Raw genomic sequence first — 23,923 nt, 5'->3', positions numbered from 1 at the left:
TTGTAGAAAATTATAGACTTCATTTTGAATATGTATAAAAAATATAATTGTGTGTAATTATTCCTAATGAGATATAACCTATTATCACAGTATACTGCATTAGGATCAATAGTGGTGTTAGAAGTAGGTCTATTCAGTAAAAAAACATCCCACTTAATTCTAAAAGTAAGTATTAGCAGCAAAAGTGATATTGTGGTCCCTCTGACTGTTACTGTATATGACATCATTAGATTATTAATACTGATGCATCAGTGGGCTTCTGAAATGTAGTTTGTAGCAAAAGTATAAAGTAGCATGAATTGGAAATACTCCAAGTACAAGTGCCTCGAAATTGTACTTGATGGTAAATAAATCAAACACGTTTCTATGGTGACGTGTTGTCAAGGGGGTGACGTCAACATTTAAACTGTCAACGACCAACACGCGGTTTTTTTCCTAGCCTATATATATATCTCAGCCATATTTTGCCACAAATAAGTGTTTGTAATATAACGAGTAAACGAAAGGAGAGTGAAGTGGGTTATGCTTCATAAGTAGTTTTAAAAGTGTATACCGTTTTGATACTTTTGTTTTGCCGTAAGACTGCCTCGTCGATATGTGGTGAGTGGTAAACAACTGCATGCTATGTTATTAAGAAATGAATTCTACCTACTTCTCTTGCAGAAAGTTGAATTCATAAGAAGTTAAACTGCTAAATTCCGGTATGACTCGTTAGATAATCCTACTTTATATAATTTTTTAAAAACGGTTTTGTTTTCTGTTGTGTTTTCAGACCCCATTAAACAAATTAATTAATAAAATAGGGCAACACAACAGGTTCACTGGGATTATTTTGTGATCATGGGGGGGGGCTGAACTAGCCTACTAGTCAAGCTGAAAAAAGAAATTAATCAGTTTTGGTTGCATATCTTTATACTATATAGCGTTTGATCTTCAAACTTTTAAATTGCCCCTCGAGGACAAATAGACAAATAAAGTGTTTTTTATTGAATTGAATTATAAATTATACACTGCTCTATTTTGAAAGCAGTGACCGGAAGTTGCATTTTCTCTCTCTCTCGCTCTCTCTCTCTCTGTCTCTCTCTCTCTCTCCAAACATTACCATCGCTGTGCTGTCGTCAAATCATGCTCCGTGATCAGCAGCAGTGGCAGCAGCAGTGGCGGCCGCAGCCTGGGCCCGCAGCAGCGTCCTCCTGCTCCGTCGGTGAGCCGTGAGCATGCCACCGCTCCGACCTCCTCGTCCTAGTCTGTCCGACTCCTGTTTACCAGCGACATGTATTTCAACCGGAGAGGCAAGAAGATACACAGCGAGGGTGGTAAGCAAAAAAAAAACCAAACAAACCCCAAAAAACAACATCCCCTTAGTACCCACCCTATGTAATCTTTCCCTCGATCTAGGTTCCGCCTGTCAGTGTGTATCAGTGTCTGTACAGGCCTGTAATGATCGAGCATATAGCGGCCTGTACATAATCGTGCCGAAATGTGCTTGGCATAATAACGGGGATCAGTATTGTCCGGCACTGCAGCATGCATGTGGGGTGAACTGCTGATCTGCTGTACCGGTATTTATCCTTCCTCCTCCTCGCTCTTTTTTTTTTTTTTTTTTTTTTTTGGCACCGGTTGGAGACTGCAGGTGCCTGCTTCAGGTAGCACCGTCTGCCCTCTACATAGGTTGGAGTTTTTCTATAGCAAAGCCTATGATAAATGCAGTGATCCGTGTTGTGGTTTAACATCACGAAAACATATTTACTCTTGATAGGACGAATGTGAGTCAGCTGTGTGATCTTATCACTGTCCCGAATGTACTGTATTCCCCATGGCATCATTATGGTATTATATAATTTTGTTGCAACAGACATTGTGGTGTATTGACCTCCTGAATCGTATCATATGGGATTCTTTTCGCATGTGTAGATTCGCAAAAAACATGTCGATTTCTTGATACGCTTATAAGGTTAGCTCATATTTAAATATTTAAGTTATTTTGCCTTTCATATGTCCAAACTCAGCTCCTATAGATCAGTCCAAGAACAGCCTATTACCTCGTCGACTTAAAAACCACGTGACCGTCTAAAGAGCGCTCTTTAGTCCGGGCTGCACATGTGTGCATTCACATCACAATATTTTAGGCAAGCATGTGTTGGAAAGGGCTGGTTTGGACAGCTGCACACATGAATTGTGTCTTCTGGGCCATGTGTAGACCAAGGCTGCTTATATTAAATAAATCCACCATGACAAACTTTATTTCTGGCAGAAAATGGCTCATCCTCTCTATACAGTAGGGGCGAAGGGAGGATGAGGGGATGGGGATGTTTAGAGGCAACGTGGGATGTGATGATTTCACACATAGCAAAACTGGGTTTGGATCGGATTGTCCTGGAAGAGAGGAGCATGTGTTTGGCTCAACCAGTGGCTTTTAATAGTGACTGTCACATATTGTCCAGCTGCTGTTGTCTGTGTGTGTGTGTGTGTGTGTGTGTGTGTGTGCGCGCCTCATGCCTGCAGCTTCCAGAAATAGAAAGCAGGACAAATTGTGAGCAGAGATGAGCGCCAACTGGGCCACACTGTCTCCAGGCCAGAGGTTCCCACATTTATTTATTGTTAATGAAGAAACACTACAATTAGATCATTTGACACTGGGGCAACACCTTTTTGCCAGAAGAAAGGTTAGAGTTAGTAAGGGTTCAGGACCAGTTTCTTACTTGTTTTGACAGTAGAGTAACCAGCATATTTTTGTATTTTGTGTTTAAACAGAGTATCTGATGACATACCTCTATTGTCATTTGTTTGTTTTATTTGGCTGGTATGTGACTTTTACCTGGTCATATGGAAGAGCTTTAATTATGAGATTCACTACTTAATTCTTGTTATCTAACCAGGTAATGTGGAAGATTTGTTTAAAATTACTGGAGATTTGTTTTCCCACCGCCACATTTAAAGCATGTGATGGAAATGGAGGGGTCATAGTGTACATGTGCGCCCTCCTGGAGTCTGTTCTCTAATCTCTTGGAGCCTGACCTCTTGATTCTTTGCTCCAATTAGCGAACTGCCTCATCCCTGGCGATGACGTCTGCAGCCTCCAATCTGTCACATTTAGTCACACACAGAATCACAGTTTTTGTTTGTATTCATGAAGCGAGCGATACAAACTCTGACCGCGTTTTCTAAGACCACCTGTGATGCATTTAAGTACTCACAAGCTCATAAAAACACCTCTGACATTGGTGAAGAAACCATCATACTGTAGGAAAAAAAAAGTATTTTTGTGTTGTGATAAGCTAAACAAACACTTGTAAAGATGTTTTGTGGTTTTTAAAGATTGTTTAGGGCAGTTCACATTTCACCATATGGATTTGTGTTCAAATTTAAGGACACATGTTGTGTTGGCGGGTTATTTAATGTGAGTCATGCAGCTCAGCCAACTGTCAACAATACGTCTGGTTTGAGACGATAATGACTGGTTGTCATGGCTGCCAAGCTACTGAAGATGCCATTTGGGAGATAAGGGGAGGCCTAATAAATTGCAGCAGTGAGGTAGTTACATGAGTTGGACACAAGGGGGCGCTCCTGGACAAGCTACAAAAGTTTTAGCCAGGTCCATTTCTGTGTAAAGCCTTCAGACCCACATTTTCATACATGCAGGCATGAATCTCATCTCACTACAGAATGCCTCCCGTTTCAGGCACATACAAACACATTTACAGTGCAGTTACTGACACATAGATGTGTTGTGTGCGGTATGTGTATATTGACTTGTTGTCTTGTGTGTGTTGTTTTCTCCCGCCGCGTCCTCTCTGTCGCCTACAGAGCAGTTAGTGTTGACCACCATTAGGCAGGAGGCTTCTGAACTGCAGGACCCAGGCGCTACCATGCGCGCCCGCCTCACAGACAGGTTTGACAAAAGTGAGTTTGCTCGAAATGGACTGGATGACGCCCCATCTGTTTCCGGAGTCCCAAGGTGCATGTGGCCATGCGCAACAGCTAGGAGCAGCTGTCTGCCAACCTCCGGCCCTCAAGAGCTACAATGTCTAGTTACTGAGTGTCTCTGGATCTTGTCTGAAAAGGTTAAGATATAATATTACTGCTGCTGACCCTGAATACGCTGTAGCTCCTTGGGGCCTGAAGTGATGAATGCTAAACGGGAATTAACCCTTTCACTGCATGTGCTTGTAGGTAGAAGCGTGACCACTCATGTCAGACCGTGGTGATGAAGACACATCGCTATGCACTGGGGTCTTTACGCCAATCGTCCACTATGTAAACACACGCATGCTGTAGAACACACAACACATGCATGTATGGACATGGCATGCCTGAAAAGAGCATGTACATGAACACTGCTGCAAACATGTGACTGTGGGCAGGGGAGTAGCTGCATGTAGGGGCCTTGCATGTGTTCCAGCGTAAAGAGTTGTATGTTCACCTTTTGCGTGTAAGAGAGTGTGTGTATGATACACTGTCAATGTGCGTATATATGCGTGTATATGTGCCTATGTATACATTAGCGAGATGTGTGTTCATGAGTATTATGAAGACTCACCTGTAGGATTATCAGAGTATGGATTAGCGGTAGTTGCAGAGCAGACACAGAGGGGATTATCATGCTTGTTCACTTGGCCTGTAAGAGGCTTTCTTGCCTTACTTCCTACTCCGTTACGGTGGCAAATGGACCCACTAGAAACGCTAGTGAACAGGTGAACCGGGACTGGCAAATAGGACCTCCCTGTCACCTAGGAAACCAGGACAGCCATGGGACGTAGGAGTCACTCCGGCAGACGGCGTTCTGTTGGTAATGCTTTCCTAACCACACTGTGGGGTTGTGGGCTGGACGGAGACAAATGGGACAAGATTATTGGTGTTTTAGATATCTAACTTAAGTCTGTGAAATAAGCAAAGTGGTTGTGGTTTGGTGTGTAACTCATGAACACTTAGATAGGTCCAGTGGCTGCGGTAGGATTAAAACCTGAGACCTTGCTGTTACAGGCAATGATTCGAACAACTTTGACGCCATGTTGCTAAGACAGGAAGATAAAATGTGCCAGTATAAAATATGCATCTGATTTGTACATTCAGCAGACCATGTGTAATTGCATCTAAATTGTTTTCATAGTTTTTCAGGCAACAAAGTGTGGAGATGTCAAATATCTGCTGCGCCTTGTGGAGGTGGGAGAGCTTTTACTGCTGGGGATAATTGTAGCTATTCTACAATAAGTGCTATTATGATTAATAGCAATTTCCTCTCTGTCTCATTATGTTTCTGAGTTGAGTGTTTGGTGCATCTCTATTAGGCAAGATTCAGAGTGTACGTTCGTGTCATTTAAAACACAATTCTGGCAGTCGTGCTAATTGACAGAGCTGCTGAGGGAGATGCCACAATAGTAGTTGACATCTGAGTCGTCCCTTGAGTGAAGGCTGGGGTGCAGCACCAAGGCAGCATGTCTGGTGAAATATGCTCTGCCATACTGGAAAATGTAGATGAATAATGCAGCCTTCTCACTGTATTATTCAGTAGCCTAGTCTGCTTTTTAACAATGAAAGTGAATTTAATATTGTAGTTGACTAATGAAGGTGCTCAAGTAGAAGGATAGTAAAAAGGGACTATTAATCTTCTCTACATAATGGAAACAAGATTGCTCGCTGATTAATGCAGAAGATTGTTTCTAAGTCTCAGCAACTAAATGGGTAGCCAGCAGTATCTGCTATCAGGCCATGAGATCAAGGTGTTTGTTGAAGGAGGATCAGTCTAGTCTTACCTGTTCTGACCGCAGGTTATCAGACCTTGGGTACCTGTCGGGCTAGCCTTGGCGCTTCATGTTTAAGTGACCTGGTTGTTCTGTGCCAGGGTTGGCTGCTGACTCATCGGTGGAGCATCAGTAATAAGTTATGGCGGTTACTGCACCTATCCTCCATCAGAGATGAGTAACGAAGGTATTGATCTGCTCAGAAATGAATCAGAGCTGAAGTGGGCTGCTGAGAAAGCCATTATTGATCTGCTTGGAAAGGTTAAGATGAGAGATGTGGGGGGAATGAGGGGTATAATAAATAGGTTTACGAAAATAAATGAACACAAGGTTTAAAAACTAAATAGAAAACAGAGTTTCTTGATGACAGGAAGAAATATGACATAGTAGATGATGTGCTTTGCCCTTCTCTACCTTTGACCTTGTCTCATCCTTAATCATTTCCTTACAGTCACTCGCTATCTTGATTAACCCCAGTGCTGATGCATTGCAGAGTGCCGAGCTGTGATTGTTACATATAGCTCTGCTCTCTGAGATGAGAGATAGGAGATAGGCTGCTTATTATCACTGTGCTTGGATAGACTTTGACCCTTGCTCCCTGCTGTGTGCAGACACTTTATGGGTGTGGAACAGCACTATACTAAGGCTTGAGTTTTTACAATCCCCTTAAAGAGGCAGGTTTCTTTTGCTTAAGGAGAATGGGACTTAAATAATGTGTATTCATAGAAAAAATACTAAATATTAACTTTTAATTTATGCAAAATGTCTTCTCTTTGGCACTCATTTTGCTCAGGAGTGCAATAATTGTAGCTGTTGTAAACACACAGGCCTTAATGTCTCTTTCAATGGAAAAGATGGCAGCACATCCAGTATTACAGCTAACTGGCTGACATCTGGGTCATTTTACAATTCATTGTCTACTTAAGAACAAGGGGCAGTGGAGTTGAGTGGACTATAATGATACTGAACTAATTTTCGTTATTGATGAATAGAGAGAATGATCATATGATGTATTCTATTGTTGTGGTGCTGCAGAATTAGAGTTTAGGGAGTGTAGAAACTCAATCTGCTGAATCCTGCCACTCATTCATGTCTAAATTATAAATGCAATTAGCCTGTTGTGGTTTTTTGCTTACAGATAAAGAGATAGGCACAATTAACAAATCAGAGAGACATGCACAAATCCTACTAAAAGAATTACAACTTACATAATAATTTATAATATATTATAAAACTAATAAAGGAACTGTAAATGAACAGCTGAACACAACATAATAATATTATGATTATATTGTCAGGATTTTGTGGGTGGCTGAGTAGATCCATGCATACTATAATGTTGTAATTTGCATTAGGGGAGATACAGTATGGCAAACAGGCTCTCTACATATAAGCAAAGTAAGGAGAAAGGTGAGCAGAAACCTGTGAGAAGTGGTCACTGCTGTTGCACAGGCGTTACAGCGGAAGGGAAGCGACATGAAGTGATCTCCTGATGGATGGCACCTGCCTCGGGGATGTCATTAGACCCATCTGTGCCTGGCTGCAAGACCTGAAGGCGATATCAGGCTTCTGGCCCTTTAAAAGCGGAGCCCCGGCTTTCCCCCTCCGCAGCACTGAAGGAGCTCCATATGGCTTCCTCTCGTTGTCTGGGCTGGGGCAGTGAGTAGCTTAGTATTACATTGGAGGGAGGAGATCGTCCAAATCGCGCCGGAAAAAAGGCGTCCAGAGGAGGCAGGTGGCCAGATGACACGGCGGCGGAGCTTAGGGGTCCAGTATCTTTCGCCAGAGCCGGGAGCTCCCTCTTCACTAGCGCCGAAGGAGGAGAGAGGAGGCACGGGAGTGCTGCTGCATCAGTCCGCGCCTAGGTCTGCCGTTGTTGTACCAGCTGAGTAAACTAGTGTCCAGATATACAGTCTATGGTCCAGACCCGTTTGCACGTCACTTTCCTCAATGAGCACGCAGCGCCAGACCTGCTCTGGTTATTAGGCGCAGTGGAGGGTGAAAAATGTCCTGCTCCTGGAGCTCATGCGGGGGTGAATGAGAGGAGATCACGACGCTTTAAAATGGTTGGAGATGACAAAGCCGGTCGGGCGGGGAGGCAGAGAGTCTGCAGGAGGAGAAGCGTGTTGCATCCTCTTCTGTCACTTTTTTGAAGGGTGGGAGATAATTTGTGCATGTTCCCTCATAACAAGCGCGACTCTTCTCTGTTGCATATGGACAAGTTGACGTGCTGATAAAACAGACAAACCCGGCGTGTTTGTTCGCCATTGTGCATCCCTCAGCACATCCATTATACGCGGGGGGGTCCCGTGGGCGTCGCGAAACGCGCGTGTGTGCATTGACGGTACCTGCATAATAATACTGAAAGACAAGGGGAGGAGGAGGGGGGGTTATAACGGAAAACGTCATTGAATTGACCCCACCGGCTTTAGCATACATCAGCATACAGTACACTCTAGTACTAATAGGTCGCCTTCGCTTTTGAACTGTAAACCTCGTCTCCAGTCTCTCTCTCTCTCTCTCTCTGTCTCTCTGTCTCTCTCTCTCTCTGTCTCTCTCTCTCTGTGTCTCTCTCTCTCTGTGTCTCTCTCTCTCTCCCGCTCTATTCCTCTTTCTCTCTCTGTCTCTGTCTCTGTCTCTGTCTCTCACTCGCACTCACTCAGCCTCGCCTCTCTCCCATCAATCCAACGGTGCAGGACCTGCTTGCTCGTCCGCCGGTTACCGCAAGGCAGATGATGAGATGTCCGGGACCACTTCCCAGGCAGATCCCGTAGACGCCACGGCGCGGATTGTGCTGCTCAACCGGCCACAAAATACCAAGTTCTGCGACAACCATGTCAGGTAGGTGCCACTTACTGTGCATGTTATTTGGCTTATGCACTGACTTTTTCCTGAGCCAGCAGAGATGTTTGTTCTGAAGTTTTAAAGAATGTTTAACAAATTAGAGCAAAGACAATGATACTACACTAGACTTATGAAATCCTATTTGATTTTTTTTGGGGGGTTTATTTTGTGTTTAATAAAAAGCCGATATACCCATTCTGACAAATGAATTATTTGGCTGCAGCCTTTTCCAGGTAGGTCAGAGTTCAGGGTCCACTTGATGGTATACTAAAGGACATTTAAGCGCCACACAGCAGAATGGATATTTGCTCACAGGGCCATGTTGTCAGGTTGAAGGACAGTCCGTTTCAGCCTGTTTGTATGTTTTTCTACCCCGCATGTGTGGCGAGTAGACTCTGGACCAGTTTTGTTTTCTTTCCCTCTCAAACATTTTCCGCCTTTTAGTTTTACCTTAAATAACTAACCTAAAACAACCTCAAAGAAAAAGCTTTTTAGTTCTTTGGACACTACAATTACACAGTTGTGCCGTTGAAACTATTGATAAGGCTTTTAATAACTCACTTATTAAGTATTTATTTGCAGCTCTGCTGAGGCTCACATTTGTCACTGCCTCAAGTCCACTCGGGAATCTCAGTTGAAAACTGCTTGGCCTAACAACTTAACATGGCTGTGTTGCTTAATCAATACACACTCATTAATGTTTAAGGCTGGCAATGAAACTAAAGTAACTACACTCCCATGTTTTAACATAAATTACTGAAAGCACCTTAGCTGTGTCTCTCCGGTCAGAGGTGTATTCTGTTATTCTGTCTTTTGAGAAATTGTGAGGGATATTTGTAAAATGAGTGAATGGTGTTTCATTGCGTGACAGCCTAGGATTTCACTGAGGATAAAAGCTGTCTGATCTAATTTCTCAGACCCTGGTCAAAAGCTGTAGGTGTGATTCTCTTAGTCATGACATTATGCGGTCTGAGCAGATGAGGCAGAAAGAAGTGGACTACAAATCCAGGACCACAGTCTAATGAAACACTTTTTAGGGATTTCACATGTGCTGTTGTGTTATGGTGGCCCAGCAGCGAACATACAAGTGACTTTTCTGCACGTGTGTAGTAACCTCCTATAGGCAGGGTCATGGGTTGGGCCAAACAGCATGTACTGCAGTGGAGAATCTCTTTTATCAATATCCTCCCATATGTTAGCTGTACATTTTATGGGCTCAATGGTGATAAATACTATGTCAGTCAGGCAATAGTATTAAAGTTTGATTCCGTATCAGATCCAGTGTCATTTGTCCCTTGTCTTTATCTGTTATTACTCTTGATTGTATAACTGGTTGGCACCAAAGAGGTTCAGGGCTCATGTTCTGTGGGGAGAGGGCTTGTCATTAGTTAGTTGATGTTCAGTGGCCTCCGATTATTGTCAGCAGATTCAATTTCACTTTTAAAAGAGCCTGTTTCAGGCCGACTAATGAGATTAAGGCGGAGGCTCCTTGGGTCATCTGACTGGATCATGCGTGGTGTCCTGCCCCTGCTGTATGCTGATTGGAGAGTCAGGAGCGTTCTTGCTCTAGAGGCGTACCCTTTGATGTCTGAGTGTTCCTGAAACTCTTTACTTTATGTTTTAAAGGTTCAATAGCCTTATTGATTTCTCAGAGATTAAAACCTTGTAGCTTTTATCTGTATACTCAGGTCACCACCTCTCCATTCCCCATGTCCTCCACCTCCACATTTCACCCTCTGCAGTTGCTTTTATACAACCTTAGCATTAGTGCTGCTCTCCTGCACACACGTGCAATCTACTCTCCTATTGGACGAAGAAAGAGGAACTTTCATTACGAAGACCTTTTGTAATTTCACCTTTCAACCAATTACCTACGGGTTTTCTGATTTAAATTTTTTTTTTTTTTTACCCCTCAGATGAATGGTTCCTCTTTGACTTCAGTTCAGTGTTTACTTTCAGCCCTTAATGTATGAAGAACACCTGCCTTGTTTCATAAAACACGACAAAGCGACACAGCAGCAGGAGGGCATCATCCCTGCAGCTAACAGCTGTTAACACCACCAGAAAGTCAGACATCTATAGTATGAAAAATAACACAACCAGATGTTTTTCTTTTTTGTTCCCATGGACTGGTGGAAACATATGTGTATGTGGAGTCTGGTGCAACTTGTCTTTGACATTAAGGCAGTTTTACTTGTTGATGTAGTGTCACTAAATCCAACATATCTAGAGCATCAGAGTCAGGATACTGTGTATGTGTTCAGAGTCTGTGTATGTGACAGACCAACAGCTGTAGCCTCTGTGTTTGGGGTGTAATATCATGCTCTTTTCACTTTTTATTCCGTGTGTGAGAGGTAGACAGAAAATGGGTCTGGCTTAGGAGATCATAGGAGATCCTGAACTATGATCGAGGGCTGTGGTTTGACATTCAGTATGCACTCATGCACACACACACACACACACAAATGCACTATCCATTAAACAAAAGGCATTGCAGAATCTCTTACTGTTTGTCGGCAGACCTTGACTTGAAGGTTGACATTATTTTTAGACTCAACTGTAAAAGCTCTTACGGTAGCTCCTGGCTATAACAAAGCTAATCAATACAGTAGTCTGATCAATGTAGTTGACAGACAGGTTGAAGTTGCCAAGGTTTCTTATACCTGCTTTCTGGGGTGTTGGGTCCAAATTTGGGCTGTTGGATTAAAAGTCTTGGTCTATTTATAGATGTGATGTGTGTGCAGCCCATAATGGCTCTGTGTTCCCTCCCTTGGCACAACTGAGTGTTTAGATTTTCATGTGCTGTAGTGATTAAAACCTAAATAGAGTCTGTTGTTATTCGACCTTTAAGATGATGCTGTTGAAGTGTATTTGGCGAAAAATCATTAGCACCCCATTTAAGCATTTTGCTAATGCACTATCTGGCTCTTCTTCCAACGTTTGAATGTAAGCAAAGTGTAAAGTCTCTTTTTTCCCTGTGTTGTTCTTCTTCTGTAGCACCACCAAGTATGGGGTCCTCACCTTTCTCCCCCGATTCCTGTATGAGCAGATCAGGCGGGCTGCCAACTCCTTCTTCCTGTTCATCGCTCTCATGCAGGTAAACCTCACACACAAAACGGCAACAAGAGCTGGTGGTTCAGTGCACTGTTTTGTCTGGTTTCAGATTATGTCTACGGACCTCGGGTCTTTAGATATTAACAGCATCAGGAGGAGTCTGCTTTAAAATGTTTCTCTAGCCATTTCGAAATACTTTAATATTCATTTTTGAAAACTACATGGCAAAGGTTACAATTTGGTAAACTGGTACAAAGCAGGAACTGCATTAATAAAAATGATGAATATTAACACATTGGTAACTGTTAAGGCATAAGTCGCTATTAATATTACTTCATTTTACTTTTTTCTTCTTATGACATATTTTGAAACTTTTCTGAGCTTAAGAAATTGTAAAATTACAAAGAACTTTCATAGAGTATAGTCACTAGATCGCACACTGTTGTCCCTACCTGACGGAGTGACAGCATTTTCTTTTCCATTGATGCTGGAGAAGAAGAGCACTCCATGTGAGCCTCATGGAAAGTTGCACTAAGGCAGTATTCAGATCAAATCAGGCGTTGCAGTGCACCTCCGCAGGGTTGTGCGGAGGTGTGGGGTAGAGGTGGTGGTGTGGGCATGTTTATTTGTTACCGCTGTGAACTGATCAGAAAATAACATTTTATTCCACTCTTTCACCGGCTTCCACACTACCACTGCTCACTCTCTCCATTCACTCTCTAGCCCGCTCAAACATATCTCTCTCTCTCTCTCTCTCTCTCTCTCTCTCTCTCTCTCTCTCTCTCTCTCTCTCTCTCTCTCTCTCTCTCTCTCTCTCTCCCTCCTTTTTTAGAGTTTTATAGCTCTGATCAGTCTGATCGCTGGTTGTGATTGGTTGGGTGGCATTTCTCCAAAAGTTGATTGCTTTCGTGCTGAAGCCACCACCCTACAGCCTAAATGCACTACTCCCATTCAAAGTGATGGGAGGACTGGCGTTTTTGCCACAACTCCTGATTTGGTGTGAATTCAGCCTAACTTTCATCTTGCTAGCACCTGCCCTCCAAAGATTCATCATTATACATCACTGACATATGTGATTTAAATAAAGGGATGTTGGGTGCTGAAAACCATATCTGTATCAACTGCTCTGTTATCAGTATGAGTGTGAAAGCTGGACTAGTTCCTGTGTACAGGCTAATGCAGTAACAACTAATGTTCATCTGTGCCATCACCATGATGGTCTATTATGAATGCTCTAAGCAACTCAATACTCACTATCAGCAATGATTTGAGTGCTGCCTTTCTTGACTCCCATCAGCAAATCCCTGATGTATCACCAACCGGTCGCTACACAACACTCGTCCCTCTCATCTTCATCCTCACCGTGGCCGGGATAAAAGAGATCATAGAGGACTATGTAAGTACTGCAGCGGAATTTAAGGTTTTTAAATAGTTTAAGTGTGGGAGGGACATCCAGTGATTGTCTTGTTTTTTTTGGGTTGTTTTACAGAAAAGACATAAAGCAGATAACACAGTCAACAAGAAGAAAACAACAGGTATTGGCTTTGTGTGTGTGTGTGTGTGTGTGTGTGTGTGTGTGTGTGCGTGCGTGTGTGCGCGTGTGCGTGCGTGCTTATTAATATCCATCACTCTTCTGTGCACTTTTCCATGAGTGTCCTCGTGTCTATTTGCGTGGTTTTGTTTTCCTTTCATGACGGACTGAATGGCTGTTGTCTGTCACTCACTATAGCGCAGGCCACGCAGCCTCAGACAAAAGTTTAGTCGCTGTGAATACTGTATGAGAGCTGCTCTGTTGGTTGACTGATGGCCATGTTGTCCTTGTCTCTCAGTGCTGCGGAACGGAGCCTGGCAGACCGTCATCTGGAAACAGGTATCACTACCATCACAGACTTCAGCTCTGTTACTCTCTCACTAATCAGTGCTGCACTACCTCTTGCTCTCTCAGTTGTACAATCCAGTTTAACATACTCTATTGGCATAAATGACTTTGAAAAGGCAGCAAAGAAGTACGAATGCTTACAAAAGTAAGTAAATTACCAGTTGAAACTACAGCACCATTCAAAAGTTTGGACACACTTTCTCACTGAAGTGAACAGGAAGCTATGTCCTAACTTTGATTGGTGCCGTATATCAATTAAAAAAAGATCCAGGTAATAAACCAAAATATGCCACTATTGGGGGTGAATTGCTGCAAAACCAGAACAATAATACAATTATATATATATTTATTATATATATTGCAGTTGTCTGTCTGCAAGTGCAACATGATGCTTTCTATTCTTTTAGTTTTGTGAAAGTGGGGATTAGCAAATCAAATTTCTTAAATAATTGCATTACAGTCTCAGAGAAGCTGCATTTCTGTCTGTGTCTCACCTGTTGTGCATTGATCACATACTCTCTGCTCTTCTAGGATTTCTTGTGTGCTTCTTTTATGTGGTCACTCAGTGTGTGTTGGGTCAGCATCTGTCCGTGCGTTGGATGCCAGACAGTAAAAAGATACCCTGCCAATTAGTATTGATGTTTTAGGACCAGATAAGTGAGCCGGCTGGTTTGTTGTTTTTGGCCTTGATTTGTCCATTACTCCACTTAGCCATGTTTTGTTTGTTTGAATATTTTGGTCTTCGATTTCAATTTCAGCATAATCTTTGCCAAATCGAAGTTACCTGAAACAAATGAAGGTTGTCACAGTGGAATCCTTGATCTATGTACAGTATGTTCTCATAAATCAAATGGGTAACTATTTCTTTAAGATCGGGTCTTATGTACCCTATAACCGAGTCCAGCTGTGTACAGTCCTGTTCCAGCAGGTCAAATCAAATCAAATTAGAGTCTTTGTTATGCGAGTGACACCAGTGTAGAGCAGGAATTTACCCCCTTGTTTGTCAGGGTCAGAACAGGTGAAGGAATTTGCTCCAGCTGCTTTCAATAGCCTTTCTCTCTCTCTGAATGGAGAGATCTGTACTTTTGTTTTTAAAATGTAACAATATTCCCTTATCGTACATTTTCCCTTTATCGCGTCATAAACTTGATTTTTGGGGATTTTGTAATTCCTCCCACTAATTGGAGTGACATGCAAAAATTCCCCTTGTGCTTTGTACATGATTAATTATGTACTGTAAAATCAGAGTAGATCAGCGCTTTGGTAGAAAGCCAATTTAAGTCAGGTCCATTAGGTATTGATAATGCAACATTCCAGGTCACATCTAATGGTATGTGTTGTAGTCTTGCCTATCTCCAGTACTCTATAACCTGAAAAAACAAGTTATATTCTTCAGTAGGTGGGAAACCAAGCAGAATGAAGACAAGATTAAATAGTCCAGGCCTGATACAGCAGCCTCGCTCTGTTTGAGCCTGTCTATGTCTTGGCGATAACAACCTGAAATACTTGGATGCTCAGTTTTCTGATATTATCATATTGTTATTTCTTTGTTCTTGGGCAATCCAACATGTCTTGGGCAATCCAACATGTCTTGGGCAATCAAATATGTCATGAGTATTGTTATGTTTTTCTTGATGGTGTAAAATGTCAGGTAGCCTCTCAAAATGAATTTTCAAAACCTTCCAGTTTTGCTAAACTGAATGCTCTCATTGGTTGTGGCTGGCTATGTGTCAGAACTGATATGATCAGTGAACTCAACTTTTTCTCATTTTGTTCTCTTTCTCTTCATTCTGTTTCTTATCTATATGCTTGTAATTTCCTGTGTGTCCTACTCTGGTCCGCTCCTGTTGCAGTCTAATCAAAACAGTTGAAGCTATGCACTGCTGTGCTTACTGTCACTTTATGTTTTGTCTCTCTGTCTGCCTCTTGGCTGCTCACTAATTGACATGCCTTTCCCCCCCCCCTCTGTTTTCCTCCCTTACCCGTCCTATTGCCCCTTCCCCTTTGCCTTAACACCCCTCCTTCTCTTTCCTCCACTTCACTGTTACACTGCTGAACCCTGGCCACAAGGTGGCAGTAGGAGACATAGTGAAGGTGACCAATGGCCAACACCTTCCAGCTGACATGGTTATCGTGTCCTCCAGGTCAGACTTCAGTGTGTGTATGAATGTGTGTTTCTGTCTGCATTTGTGTATGTCTTTTAATATGTGTCCTCAGTTAATCTAGTCCAATCATTTGTAGTATGTATGTTTATAGGGCTGGGTTTAGCTAGCCATAATACTACGTTTAAATATTATTAGAATAATAATAAATAAAATAAAATAATAAATGACTTTAATGCTTAAATGATGTAAAAAAAAATGTCATGGATTGATTGTCTGCTGATTGATGGACTACTTATTTCTGCACTACTATGTTTTGATGCAACTCTACCTGTTCTCCACAGTGAACCACAGGCTATGTGTTACACTGAGACCTCTAACCTGGATGGTGAAACCAACCTGAAGATCAGACAGGTAGGACACAGGAGCAAATCTCTCAGAATGATTCCCTTAGTTTCTGGGATTTCTCAGTGCATGGATTCGGCATGCGGTCACTGTGGAACTTCCTCCCTGACCTCAAATGCATGCTGTAAAAACAGTCTGTAAAACCAAACATTTAGAGCGTTTTTGCACTTTGAGAACTGCAGTGTGGTAAGGAGCTGCTAACCCACTTTAAAGACTTTACCCTTTACAAAAAGAACATTCAAGGAGGGATACTTTGCAAATGAACAAATTAAGTTAAGACCATTCATTTAGATAATCTAGATCCACATGGTCACATACAAAGTGATTGCGTTTCTTGTAGTCCTTGTCTTTTATTTCTATCCCCTGGTTTGATTAGTTTAGTATGTACGTTTTTATGAATCTTACATTTTAAATAGTGTTTGTGATCATTCTGTTTGGCAAAAGTAAACTTGACCTAATTTGCCATCCAGGGTCTCTCGCTCACTGCTGCCCTTCAGACCCTGGAGGATTTGGTTACACTGTCTGGCCGTTTGGAGTGTGAAGGCCCCAACAGACACCTGTATGACTTCACTGGTACACTGCGGCTGGAAAACCAAAAGTGAGAATCATACTCACACACACACACACATACATATATCATTTGTTTCATGATCAGTTATTAATGGACTGTAACAGGTATATTTTCATTGTTCTTTGCTTAATTTATCAAGTTTTAAACAGCAAGTCTCTTGGTAAATTACATCTTTGTATAAAACAAACCTGGCAAAGATGGCATAGATTCATTTGCATAATATAGATTTTATAGTTATCTGATATCAAGCATTTGCATTGTTCATTAATTAAATTAAAAATTTTCGGCAAGAAAGGTAAAGCTTGGCGTCTTGAAAGAAGAAAATACTCAACAACCCTAATTCTGCTTTGATGTATCATGTTTTGTTGCTTATGCTCTTTTTCTCCTCAGTCCTGCTCCCCTAGGTCCAGACCAGGTGTTGCTGCGTGGCGCCCAGCTCAGGAACACACAGTGGGTTGTGGGAATCGTTGTCTACACAGGCCATGACTCGAAACTGATGCAGGTAAACTTGGTGTCTTATCTGGAATCAGTATACTGACTTCATAACATGCGTGGGCATTTTTGTATTAATTAAATTCTCCCTTCCTTGTGAAGTCTATCTACATAGTTTTGGCCTTTTAATTAACTGTATGACGCATTTTTAACTGGGAGTGCATCCAAGCTGGAAAATCACTCCCAGAGTATGAATTGCTGACAAACTACTTGGCCAAAAAGGTTGTTTTTTTTAAATCCCAAAACTTCTAACAATAATCTCATATTTGTTTTTGTGTAATGACAAATTAAATTAGTAAAATAAAGGGGATTAGAGAGTTCTGCAAGTTGACATTTTCTCCCTAGAGAAACCTTTGTAACTGTATGAAATTTCTTACTGAATTACTCACAGAACTCCACCAAAGCGCCACTGAAACGCTCTAATGTGGAGCGAGTGACCAATATGCAGATCCTAGTCCTGTTCGGCATCCTGCTGGTCATGGCCCTGATCAGCTCTGTGGGCGCTGCCATCTGGAACAGAGAACATACTGAAGAGTCCTGCTGGTATCTGTCCCGTGCTGGTGAGAAAACACACATACACACACACACACGAACGACACAACCTATAACTTGACTTTACAAAAATGAAATGATTTTGGATCCCAGAGTGAAATTTCTTCAGATTTGAAGTTGGATCAGTACCCATTTTAAAAGTGAGTGTGGTGTGTTTGCATGCAGGTGACATCTCTACTAATTTTGCGTATAATCTGCTGACGTTCATCATCCTTTACAACAACCTGATCCCTATCAGCCTGTTGGTCACACTGGAGGTGGTCAAATTCACACAAGCCCTCTTCATCAACTGGGTATGAACCATTGTGTTTTGTAATGCGTGTTTTCAAATATTAAAAACTATAATTGATCAAATAGTTTTAATTAATTTTTTTCCCTTTTTTTTTTTTAAATCTCAGGATGTGGAGATGTACTACGCAGAGACAGACACACCAGCAATGGCCCGAACGTCCAATCTTAACGAGGAGCTGGGCCAGGTCAGTCCTCTTCTTCTCCCCCAAAAATTAGTGACTCTGGGATGGAAAATAGAAATGCCGAAATGTGTCACTATATCTATACTGTCAATTGAAACAGTTTGCTTTAGTTTCCTATTTCTTATCTTATTGTCTTTTGCAGGTGAAATATCTCTTTTCCGACAAGACTGGTACTCTGACCTGTAACGTCATGCACTTTAAGAAGTGTACCATAGCGGGAATTACTTATGGGTCAGTCTTCTTTTCTTTTTTTCTTTTTTTTCTGTAAGTTCAATATTGCCTCTTACTTCTAGGCGAAGCTTTCTGCTCCACTTCAAAAGCTCAAAAGCTCTGAATGTCACCAAGTGCACCTTTGTTTCCTTTAATACCTTGTAGTAATTAATGAATTGTTTATTAGTTTACTTCATTCACTAATGAATTAAACTCTTGCATGTGTGATCGGATGAACTAATCAACTCATCAACTGAACTGATTCCTTTTGCTAAACAACCTCATTAATCACTACAGCCACTTCCCTGATCTTGACTGTGATCGTTCAATGGAAGACTTCAGGTTAGTGACCTTCTCCTCCATCCCTCTCATCTGCCATCCCTTTCTAATGTTCTTTATTTAGCTTCAGCATGCTTTGAGAAATCAATGTACTGTGCATGCTTTGCTGGGAATAATAAATACAAAAATACACTTATTTTAGCCTGAAATACTGGATTTGTTGTTTGAATGCCAGAAAATTCCCAGACGTTTTTGTCTACATAGTAATTAGATTAACTCCTGTTTGAATTGCTGTTTTTGTCTCACAGCAATCTGCCTTCCAACAGCAATAATTCAACAGAGTTTGACGACCCAGCTCTCATCCAGAACATCGAAAAAGAGCATGTAGGTTTTCTCTAATTTCTTTGTTTAGAGCAAATTGACTGTACACAAAATCGACCACCTTGATAATCATTTTTGCTCTGGTTGCGTGTGTCTCCAGCCTACATCACCTCAGATCTGCGAGTTCCTGACCATGATGGCTGTGTGCCACACAGTGGTCCCAGAAATAGAAGGAAACCAGATCATTTACCAGGCCTCCTCACCAGATGAAGGAGCACTGGTCAAAGGAGCCAAAGGGCTTGGCTTTGTCTTCACTGCAAGAACCCCACATTCAGTCATCATTGAAGCTGTAAGTGTGAATATACACATTTTTACTGCGATAAAAGTTTTGTTTTGTAACGCCAGCAGTTGATATTTTGTGTTTTGTATTTCAGAGAGGAAAAGAGATGAGTTATGAGCTACTGAATGTGCTGGAGTTTTCCAGGTAATACTCGCATACATTTTCTTCTCAGTCAATAAATAACTCAGTAACAGAAGACTGTATTGTGTTTAGAAACTAAACCCACTTTCTCTTACAGTAACCGGAAACGTATGTCTGTGATAGTTAGGACTCCCAACGGGAAGCTACGGCTGTACTGCAAAGGAGCTGTATGTTTACCTCATTATCAGTGTAATTTAACACTCCACTATTCTTTTCACAAGGAATTGCATTTTAATACTGAATTGGTTATTTTGTTTTCTGTTTTGTTTTTTTTGTAGGATAATGTCATTTTTGAACGTCTTACTGAGGCATCACAGTACAATGAATTAACCATTGCTCATCTAGAACAATTTGCTACTGAAGGTAAGAGAAAGGGGCAGCTGAAGCCTTATTTATGTGTTTTTCTCTGAAGATACTTTTAGTTTCACTTTATATCCATTTTTCTTTGTGTTGATATCTTTACTGATCCATTGTTTCTTTGGCAACTCTATATTCAGATTCAACTGTACATGTTGCCGACACATCTCTAAAGTTCTTGTATTCAAGGCTTTTCATCATGGTTTTGTTTAATTGTGGTGTAGTTGTTAAGAAGTAATGTAGTGTTACCTTTTTAGAAGCACATATAAAAACCTGCCAGTCTGAAGCAGAGGCACAAAGACCTCATAAAAACTCACAAATCTGGTTGTATCAAACTTGGCTAGGGGAAATCAAAAAAGACGTGCAACTTGACTTTTTACAATAATGCCTCATGACCTCACTTGAGTCTTATGACTTAAAAAGTTGATTTTTATTTTCAAAAACAAGCAAAAGTATCCACGTACTAGTTATACTGAGTGTCAGGTTCAGGGGGCTGCATTTAAGAAATAGCAATAAATAGTTGGTCTCACCTCTATTTTGAGGTTCAAATCACTCTAGAGTTCCCTCAATTCTATCTCCTTCTCAGCCTTCCAGTGCTCTCAAAGCAAAAAAAAACATTTGGACTATTCATGCCCTGTTAAAAAAATAATCTAATCCTTCTCCATGACCACTTTGATTTACTTTCCTGTCCTCATCCTCTTATCCATCCAGGCCTGAGAACTTTGTGTTTCGCCTATGTTGACTTGGAGGAAGGTGCCTACCAGGAGTGGCTGAAGGAGTACAATCGGGTCAGCACTGTGCTCAAAGACCGTGCTCAGAAACTAGAGGAGTGTTATGAACTACTGGAAAAGGTTTGTTTTCACTTTGTAATTTCTTATGTTGTAATGTGTTTTTTTACAAGTCCTTAACAGGTCTTAAATATCTTTTTTTGTGCCAGATATAAAATTGGCTAAAAGTATTAATAGACTGATATGAAGTGAAAGCAGAAGTGTGGAGGGAAAAAAAGTATTTGCAAGTCCTCTGAGTACACATTGACTCATAAACAAGACTAGGTCAAAACCTGGTATATGGCTGGACCCTGCATGAAGTGCTAGAGGGCTTTTAATTTGAAACGGATACAGAAAGTGGCAGCATAGTGTAACTTCATCACTCAGTCAGTGACAGACATGCATGTTTATAGGGCTGGCCCTGCTGTTGTGGTCCAGCCAAAAAACATGCACTTCATGTTTACCAGCAGGTGGCAGAGAAGCTCCATTGTTTCCTGCCCATGGTCCTATGTCAGTACTCAAGTTTTTAACTTGTGCTCAAGTTGTGTGTCTTATTTTTAAGCAGAATATAAAGAGGCATTCTGCTCTTTGCTAAAACGTCTACGATCGTTAGGGTGGCAGTTGGTTAGGTTGCATTGTCTAGAGAAAAAGTGAAGAACAGTGATAAAGAGATTTCAGCTGAGAGCACTTGCAAGAGAATTGAGCTGATAGGTGGCAGAGCAGAGGTGAGAAAACTAAGGGAAGAGGGAAAAAAAGAGGAAGCAGGAGGAGAAGGGGAGCTCAGACTGGAAGACCACAAGGGTAATTACCTGCGCCAGCCTGCCAAAAGCCCCATAAAACTGGAGTCAACAACACAGTAGTGTTACCTTGTGTGTCTGTGCTAGTGTTTGTGTGTGCATCCGAGTGTGTCTAATGAGGGTACACGTGCATTTAAATGCTGAACAAATTAAAGCAAGGGGGGGAAAGGTAATGGGTTACTTCTTGGCACGAAGACACAGAGCTGGTACAGAGCTGCTGTACCAACTGAGCTGAACTCGCTGGCATCCTCAAATTAGATATGAATGATATTCTCTAGAGAGAAAGAGCCCTCACATACTGGCTAGAGATGTCTGGCTGTGTCCTAAATATGATTTCTTTTAACTTACTTACCTCTTTTTTTATTACCATATTTGGTTGTCACTGTCTTTTTGAATATTGCTGCCGTGTTTCACCAACAGAACTTAATGCTGCTGGGCGCCACCGCCATTGAGGACCGTCTGCAGGCTGGTGTGCCAGAGACCATCGCCACTCTGATGAGGGCTGACATCAAGATCTGGGTTCTTACTGGAGATAAACAGGAGACTGCCATCAACATAGGTGAGAGAAAAGCATTTAAAGGAAACACTATGGCCAAAATATAAGTTATGGCTCTCAACAGGCAGATGGAAAGTGAAAGCAGCTGATAGTGGAGTATGTACCAGTGATGTAGCCAAATCCAGTGATGGTGTGGAAGTCCCCTTGTCGTCTTAATTAAATTATGACCGAAATAATAGCGAGCATTATATGGGCTGTGAAATTCCAGACATGGCTCCAATCTCTCAGTGAAGTGTGCCAGTGTACTCGGCGTTGAAGGGACTCAGCAATGATATTGGTGCGTTTGGTTTCTTTTGGCAGTCGTCGAGGAAGTTGGTGGCAGATGTCCAAAAAACAACAAAAACTTGACGCTCTTAGTTTAACATTTGGGACACCACCAGAAACTGTACAAATCCTTTTTCATATGTCCCACACCTTTTTATAAAAAATACATTATTGTATTGCCAGTACCTTGATTTTCCTTGTATTCAGAATAATTGTTACCTATGTATGACCTATTTTCCTATGTTTAAGTGGTGCATGATATAGTTGAACTATGCACATCAGGCTACTATAGGGCTATAAAAAATGGTCACATACTGATGAAGGGTTAGGGTTAGTAATACAGGACTTTGTAACTTTAATTGTACATGAGACCAGTTTTTCACCTGTTTTCACTTTGAGTAAATGTAATCTATTTCCCATCCCCCATTCTCTACCTTCCACTATCTGTTTCTGCTCCTCAGGTTACTCCTGTCGTCTGGTGACACATGGCATGTCCCTCATTATCGTGAACGAGGACTCTCTGGATGTGAGTAGATCCTCCTCTCTCTCCAGCTGTCTTCCATTCTGTCTGTGTACACTGTGGACCGTATTGGGACTTTTTGTGTGTGTTTGTGTATGAGTATAAGAGGGTTGGGGGACAGAGGTGTGGGGGTCTTAAGAAGGTTGCCGTGGGAACAAGGGTGTGGTCCACATCCAGATTGGTGGGTGGGGCTCTTTGTGTGCTCACAGGTGCAAGTAATTAAAGTCTCTGGTGTCCCTTTGGAGAAAGGGATGAAAAGAGATGAGTACTGAACTATCACTTCAGTCCCCCTCTTTCTCTTTTTCATAAGTACTCTCACACAGTACATGGCGTTCAGTTATCCCACATTTAACCTATTTCTGGCTTAATACAAGCTGAAGGTACAGAATGTATCTATGTCTGGTCTATTTTTGTGACTGCCCCTGTTTGCTCTTTAGAGGGAGATCTGAGACATTCTTAAGCTGTACATTAGATTTTTTGTGCCACTTATGTGTTCTTTGCATTCAGTCTTTATGTGTGACCGCTTCACCTAAGTGACTTGATTGCTGTCATGTGTTTCTGTGTCTGTCTGTCTTTCACACAGGCGCACAAACACTCCCAGGCTCCCACATGTGTGCCCACACTATATGTATATCCACACAAAATCACAGTGTATTCACTTTTACAGTTTGTTTATCTGCGAGACGGGGGATATTATGCCTCATAAATTTTAAGTATTGGCTCTGTGTGTGTGTGTGTGTGTGTGTGTGTGCATGCGCATATGCGTGAGTGTGTTAGTGCCCATTTTCTAGGCCCTATGTGTGTATTAAACCTAGATGGAGACATTTATATTTGCATTCATAATTTTCCTGCTTAATGTAAGTCATTGCACAGATGGCAGGTGTCTTGCATTTTGAGCCTTGTGATTTTATTAGTCTAAAGCATGATCAACATGGCATTAGAGGCCTTTATGTGTTAAACATTGCTTCCAATTGGACTCCTGTAGGACACGATTTTAGATTTAATTGCACAACTTCACACCTACAATAATTTTGCTTTCCCGTATATGCCAACTTCTCATAAAAGAAGTATTTGTGAAGTTTTATTCTTTCACCACTCATCAAAGTGGTGTCTGGAAGCCCATAGACTTTGGGAACTTCTGGTCTAAAGCCAGACAGCATGCAAGGCCACTTAGACACTTACTAAATTGAGTTGGACCTGGTGAGCATTTAAAGTCAGGGTAATAAAGGTACTAGACTGAAAATTGCATATATAATTA

General features: G+C 41.6%; 1 protein-coding gene and 1 long non-coding RNA gene across 4 annotated transcripts in view; one reads left to right on the top strand and one right to left on the bottom strand.

The window, feature by feature from the left end:
• The first annotated feature begins 1,162 nt into the window (after window positions 1-1,162).
• atp8a2 (ATPase phospholipid transporting 8A2) overlaps window positions 1,163-23,923 on the top strand; it is a 49,200-nt gene continuing 26,439 nt past the window's right edge. The window contains exons 1-23 of one of the 3 annotated variants that reach the window (XM_053342042.1): window positions 1,163-1,316; window positions 8,438-8,582; window positions 11,583-11,682; window positions 12,937-13,035; window positions 13,129-13,174; window positions 13,469-13,509; window positions 15,589-15,662; window positions 15,965-16,034; window positions 16,496-16,623; window positions 16,987-17,098; window positions 17,480-17,648; window positions 17,806-17,933; window positions 18,039-18,116; window positions 18,256-18,344; window positions 18,621-18,665; window positions 18,911-18,986; window positions 19,084-19,272; window positions 19,358-19,407; window positions 19,502-19,571; window positions 19,683-19,767; window positions 20,473-20,612; window positions 21,746-21,884; window positions 22,607-22,671. In XM_053342042.1, coding sequence (XP_053198017.1) covers window positions 1,274-1,316; window positions 8,438-8,582; window positions 11,583-11,682; window positions 12,937-13,035; window positions 13,129-13,174; window positions 13,469-13,509; window positions 15,589-15,662; window positions 15,965-16,034; window positions 16,496-16,623; window positions 16,987-17,098; window positions 17,480-17,648; window positions 17,806-17,933; window positions 18,039-18,116; window positions 18,256-18,344; window positions 18,621-18,665; window positions 18,911-18,986; window positions 19,084-19,272; window positions 19,358-19,407; window positions 19,502-19,571; window positions 19,683-19,767; window positions 20,473-20,612; window positions 21,746-21,884; window positions 22,607-22,671 — 2,181 coding nt within the window. In that variant the 5' untranslated portion in view covers window positions 1,163-1,273. Of the gene's footprint in view, window positions 1,317-7,448; window positions 7,607-8,437; window positions 8,583-11,582; window positions 11,683-12,936; window positions 13,036-13,128; window positions 13,175-13,468; window positions 13,510-15,588; window positions 15,663-15,964; window positions 16,035-16,495; window positions 16,624-16,986; window positions 17,099-17,479; window positions 17,649-17,805; window positions 17,934-18,038; window positions 18,117-18,255; window positions 18,345-18,620; window positions 18,666-18,910; window positions 18,987-19,083; window positions 19,273-19,357; window positions 19,408-19,501; window positions 19,572-19,682; window positions 19,768-20,472; window positions 20,613-21,745; window positions 21,885-22,606; window positions 22,672-23,923 lie in introns of those variants that run through there. The other 2 variants (XM_053342044.1, XM_053342043.1) reach the window with 2 other exon arrangements.
• LOC128382065 (uncharacterized) lies at window positions 3,024-7,263 on the bottom strand. Its single transcript, XR_008323665.1, has 3 exons — window positions 7,164-7,263; window positions 5,754-5,899; window positions 3,024-4,824 (listed from the first exon to the last, which is right to left on the bottom strand). It is a non-coding gene; the product is annotated as an uncharacterized LOC128382065 (long non-coding RNA).

The sequence above is a fragment of the Scomber japonicus genome, chromosome 21 (assembly GCF_027409825.1).
Source record: "Scomber japonicus isolate fScoJap1 chromosome 21, fScoJap1.pri, whole genome shotgun sequence".
NCBI classification, from domain to species: domain Eukaryota; kingdom Metazoa; phylum Chordata; class Actinopteri; order Scombriformes; family Scombridae; genus Scomber; species Scomber japonicus.
Note: the sequence above shows the minus strand (reverse complement) of the source record. Positions and strands in the feature narration are given on the sequence as shown.